The sequence below is a fragment of the Dioscorea cayenensis genome, chromosome 18 (assembly GCF_009730915.1).
Source record: "Dioscorea cayenensis subsp. rotundata cultivar TDr96_F1 chromosome 18, TDr96_F1_v2_PseudoChromosome.rev07_lg8_w22 25.fasta, whole genome shotgun sequence".
In the NCBI taxonomy this organism is placed as follows: domain Eukaryota; kingdom Viridiplantae; phylum Streptophyta; class Magnoliopsida; order Dioscoreales; family Dioscoreaceae; genus Dioscorea; species Dioscorea cayenensis.
This window is the reverse complement of record NC_052488.1, coordinates 21,093,936-21,099,927: the sequence shown is the minus strand read 5'-3', so window position 1 is coordinate 21,099,927 and position 5,992 is coordinate 21,093,936. Positions and strand designations below refer to the sequence as shown.

The 5,992-nt window shown below is 35.4% G+C and overlaps 1 protein-coding gene across 1 annotated transcript; it reads left to right on the top strand.

Annotated features, from left to right (window-relative positions):
• The first annotated feature begins 384 nt into the window (after positions 1-384).
• On the top strand, positions 385-4,369 carry LOC120282912 (putative disease resistance protein RGA3). The gene is made up of 3 exons (XM_039289744.1): positions 385-877; positions 1,015-2,266; positions 2,350-4,369. The coding sequence occupies exons 1-3, from the start codon at positions 385-387 to the stop codon at positions 4,367-4,369; spliced, it is 3,765 nt and encodes a 1,254-aa protein (XP_039145678.1).
• The last annotated feature ends 1,623 nt before the right edge of the window (positions 4,370-5,992 follow it).

Genomic DNA, 5,992 nt, shown 5'->3' with positions numbered 1-5,992 from the left:
GCCAAGAGTATCCACGCAACCACTCCAGCATCCAAGTCCCAAAAACTATTAGAATTCTCCAATTACCCCACTAGAGAAATAAAATTAAAAATTAATATTTATTTTAATACAAATTGAATATTAGTGCTCAAACTGAAATAAAACCAAACTTTGCTATTGACTGAATAAATTTACACTCAATAAACAAAGATTGGATCTGCTTACTTTTCCATTGGGCTGGGAACACCTTTCTTTCCAAATAAATACAACTAATGAAAGTCTTTAGAAAGAAACAATTGCCTCAAAAAAGAGAAACAGTTCTTAGTCTTATTATCATGGACTACGTATATACCAAGCATTCCGAAGCATTCTGAGCAAGAACAGAGAATCCCTCTAAGTTCTATCATGGTTTCTGCAAGCTTATCAGGCATAGCAGGAGCCATTCTTGCACCAATATTGCCTCAGTTAGCTCTGGACAAATTACTCAAAGCTTTAGTGAAGTATCTTTCTGGAGATGAGCCATCAGAATCATCCTCTACCGAAGTTGATAAACTTCGACAACTGGAGAATGAACGGGAAGCCTTGGAAGATGCCAATCTGAAGCTCAAGATAATGCAAAGTGAAGTCAGGAAGTTGCACAAACGAGATAAACAAAATATGAGGTTGATTCTTATCAACAACAAACTCAGAGATGTGAGTTATGAGATTCAAGACTTGGAAGATGATTTGGAGTACATGGAGCTGCAGCAAAAGGTGGAGGAGATCAACCTGCAGGATGAAACCCAGATGAGTCAATCTAGACGACGAAAACGCTTGTCTTGGTTTTCTTGGATAACAGGACAATCAAGTGATAAAAGACGTCGGCTTTCTTCATCCAAGTCCTTGAAGCTGTCCACAGGCTTGTTGCTTCTCTCTCTCTCTCTCTCTCTCTATATATATATATATATATATGTTGATCTTTATGTTTGCATACTGGATGAATTAATCAAGCGAACAGGTTTAGTTTATGGAAAACTTTGAAATTTTATATTGCAGATGATCTAGTGAATAAGATGAGGAATATTGTAAAACAAATTAATTGCATTGATTCAGAGATGAATACTGAGATTAAGGTGGATGAGTTGCTTAAGCAAATAGCCTTGAATGGTGTTTATGATCCTTGGGGAGGACAGCATCAAGTGAAAGAAAACCAAGGACGTGTGACAACTTCATCAATAAATGAAAGGAAGATATATGGCCGAGATGGTGACATTAAAAGGTTGACAGCTTTGCTAACAAAACCAATTAACGCTGTTGGCAATAATATTTCAGTTGTATCAATACGTGGGATGGGTGGTATCGGCAAAACAGCTTTAGCACAATGTGTGTTTAACAGCCAAGAAATCGAAGATTATTTTGACAGCAAAGTATGGGTTTGTGTTTCAGACAATTATGATAGATTCAGAATCATCAAAGAGATTATAGATTCACTTTCTATTGATGATGATAACACAAACTTGGCATATGATACTACTAGTAATTTGGATCTTCTTGAGACTAAACTAAGAAAGAAAATAAGAGGAAAAAAGTTTCTGCTGGTGCTGGATGATGTTTGGTCTATTGAATGGCAACAACTCCTTGGCTCACTCAAATCTGCACAGATGGAGCTTGTTAAAGTCTTGGTGACTTGCAGAGACCCTAAAGTATTAGGAAGTCTAGATGGAATTAATCGAATTGTTTTGGAAGGTTTATCTGGGGGAGAATGCTGGTCTTTATTTCTGAATTGTGTTTTTGCAGATAAAAATCCTGACAATTATTCGAAAAAATTACATGATATAGGTAAGCAGATAGTGAGAAAGCTGAATGGATCACCATTAGCAGTGAAAACAGTGGGAAGACTCTTAGGATGCAGTTTGACTGAAAAACATTGGAAGGATGTGTTGGAGAGTGATTTGTGGAGATTAGAAATTGATGTAAATGATATTATGTCTGCACTTGCATTGAGTTATTATCATCTGCCTCAGCATCTCCAGTTGTGCTTTGCATTTTGTTCTGTGTTTCCTAAAGATTTCAAATATGATATGAACAATGTTATAGACATGTGGATAGCCCATGGCTATATACAAGAAAATGGAAGTAGCTCAAAGACAATGAAAGATATTGGAAAAGAGTATTATGCTGAACTAGAAGCTATGTGTTTCTTTGAAAGGAATTTTCCATACTCGAAAATGCATGATTTGGCCAGATCAATTTCTCATGGGGAAACTTACATTTATGAGGGTCGAAAAGATGAGAAAATCTCAAAAATGTCCGTCATTTATGTGCACATAGTTTGTTTGATCTTGGGTCGGTGTGCAAAACTAATAATTTGCGCACACTTGTGTTAGACAGAGTTGGTGGCATGTGTGCCTTCCTTAGCCATGAAGCATTCAAAAGAATCCGAGTGCTAGTTGTCTTTGATCCTAATATGCAAGAATTCCCAGATACTATTGCTAATCTTAAATACTTGCAATATTTGGATTTGGCAAAAACCAACATCAAATCGATACCGGAATCACTCTGTGGGCTCTATCGGTTGAGGGTGTTGAAATTGCCACTTCTACATACTCTCCCGAGTCTATTTCACAACCTCATAAACCTTCAAGAGTGGGACTTGCTTCAAACCGATAATAAGATTTACCTCCGGAGAAAGCTAGTGTATCCGGTGAAAAAAGGAGGAAATTACATGATCACACAATTGAGAAATATGAATGAATTGAGGGGAGTACTTTCGATTGAAGGCTTAGAGAACATAGACAATATGAAAGAAACAGTGAAAGCCAAATTGAAGGAAAAACATCACATTGAGGAATTATCATTACGCTGGACAAATACAGTGGATGGTTGCAAGCTTGAAGTCCAAGAAGAAGTGCTTGAAGCTCTTCAACCTCATCCTGACTTAAATTACCTATTCATTGAAGGGTACATGGGTTCCAAATCACCAAGCTGGCTTATGACACTTGCTCTACGGAAACTGAGAGAAATAGAGTTAAATAAATGCAGAAACTGGGCAAGCCTACCTTCAGCACTTGGGTTGTTACCTTCCCTGGAGAAACTAATCTTAGTTGGCATTGAGAACATAACAATTGAGATTGATGATTCTATGACTGTGATGTTTCCATCCTTGCGGATCCTTGTATTTAGGAAAGCAACAGTATCATTTCAGGGTATGTCATCATCATCATCTTCAACAACAGTAAAGCGTTGCAAGTTGTTTCCTTGTCTTAAGGCTCTAACAATTGATGAATGTGATGGATTGAATGGATTACCCTGGCAAATGCTTTCATCACTGGATAATCTCAGAATATATGCAAGTCCTGGGCTCCAAAGTCAAGTGCCAGGATGTCTCCAAAGCCTAAACTCACTTACTTTATTGGAAATAAAAGGATTAAAGATTGAAAACACAGACATTGTGGCACAACAACAGCAAGGGGTCCTCCTACCAAATCTACGTGGAATCGAAATTAAATCTTGTGGAAATATAGCATTTCTGCTTGCTGTATTGCTTCATGTTCCTTCACTGGAGAGATTGAGTATTTCCAAGTGTAGTTCAGTAAGTCTTGCTGCACTTGGACAACTATCCTTCCTTACATACATTTCACTAGAAGAGGTGGAGGTAACAGTGGTAGACATCACTCCAGTGTTTCCATCTCTTCATTCTTTTGAATTGAAGAAAGCATCAATGATTATCCACAACATGCCATCATCATCAGTAGCAACAAAAAATCACAACTGCTTTCCTTGTCTGAAGTCCCTCAAGATTGTAGGCTGTGATGAATTGAATGTATTACAGTGGCCCATGCTTTCAGCATTAACACATCTATACATAACAAATAGTCCATGGGTGGATGACCAATTTCCAGGATGCCTCTATGGCCTCTCTGCTCTCACTCAATTGGAATTAACTGGGCTAAAGGTTAAAACTTTTCCTGCAGAGGTGATGGCCACACTGCATGCACTCAAGTATTTACGTCTTGAAGAATGTAATGAGTTGATATCAGTGGATGGTTTACAAGCTCTGTCCTGCCTGACAAAGTTGTGTATAACTAAATGCCCACAATTCACAACCTGGTGGTTTATGGAGCAGATCACAGAACAAGGAGTCTTTCATCCAAATTTGTTTGCAATATCTATTGACTCTTGTGAAAATCTGGAATCTCTGCCAGCTTGGTTGCATTGCCTTCCTTTCCTCAAGTCATTGATTATTATTAATTGCCCAAAGATCCATTCACTGCCAGAGGGTGGCCTTCCTTCCTCACTGGAATTGTTGTGGATCAAAGAATGTGACTTTGGATTAATGGAACGGTGCCAACAAGAAGGGTCTCCTGATTGGCTAATGATTCAGCACATCCGTCAACGAACCTACGCATGAATGGAAAAATATTTGGTATGGATCCTTCTCTTCTTCTCATTTGATTTATTTATCATATTGTTTTCAGTTTCACATGACTATTCAAATGTTTTTATTAGAAAAACAATGTAATTAGTAGCTCTTTAAGCATATGACTTTCTCATGCATGCCCTGTGATTTTTAGCTTGTTTTCTGTTATTGTTTTTAAATGATCTTCACTATTTTTTCGGTTATTTTTAGTTGGATTAGATGGAATTGTATCTTGTACAGTTATAATTTAGTTCTTGTGTCCATGTCAGAAAAATGGCTGTCTTAATGAACAAACATTAATTGGGTTTCATATGTGCATTATACACTTGAGTATTGTTTATGTATTTTCATAAATCATAATTCACTTTGCTAACCATTTGTCCAATTAGCATCTTCAGCTAATTGTTTTCTTAATTTTAATCTTTCCATGTAATCTCAGATAGCCAAACAATGGATTTTCATTTTTAAGATATTACTTGTGTCATGTTATGAATGCATTAACAGAACTGTATTTTTCATTTGTTACATGTGAAGCATCCTCAGCATTTTCATTTTAGTTATTTATTAGTGTTCATATATAATTTATGATTCTCTTCCAATTTTACCTTGTATAGTCATGAAATTATGATTTGACTCCAATACGTCTTGCAAAATTATCGACTGATCCAAAGAAATTTTTTTTATCCAAACTACATGTATCGTAGACATGCCTGCACCAAAAAGAAATATATGTGCATTTAGGCCTTGAATAATCTATTGTTTCTAATTTAATTAGTACATTTTATTTGAGTTGTTTGCTTTCCATTTGATATTTACCGTTATGCTTCTTAGTCTTTTGAGTTTTTATGGATTCAACCAGGTATTCCCTTACATGAATTAGCAAATATGGAGAAGCCATTTCATGCAAGGTTATTAACTGCAGACATACTTACTGGAGTTAGCATCTAGCTTGTTTAGTAACTTATTTGTGTTCTGTAATTCAAACATTAAAATCTTTGAACACACATTGTATCATATTCCTCAATTATCTTTTGTATTGTTGTTGCAGCTAAATTACATGTTCATACTCCCAATGCTACATTTTTCTCTTTTTTTTGGGTTAATATGTTGTCATATATTATAATTTCAATTTAGTTCATCAGGGTTGACTAGTCTAATTATTTAATATTCATCATCCTCAGCTTTAATGTCTCACAATTCCTTATTTTTTAACCCTTCTCTGAATTCATCTCTTTGGATAAACTGTGACTGTACTGCATGGATCATTTATTTTTTTTATTTGTTTTTTTTAAATAAAGTGAACAAACTACTAATTTATTAAAAAAAAAAGAAGAAGAGAGAAACAGAGTAGTACAAAATTCAAAAAGTAAAAGCGATAAGTAAAACTAACAAAGTAGAGAACTGTAATCTTCACCACTAATTTATTTGTTGCAAGATTGTTTTTAGAAAAATAAACGTTATGAAACCATGCATGAATTTTGAGTAGTGTTTTTTATTTGGTTCTTTTCTTTGGAGTTATTTACTGTTTATAATTTATGATTCTCTATCATTCTATTACATCTCATTTTATTGGATACATGAATAGGTTGTTCCTTTTCCTTTATGCCTTGCTTG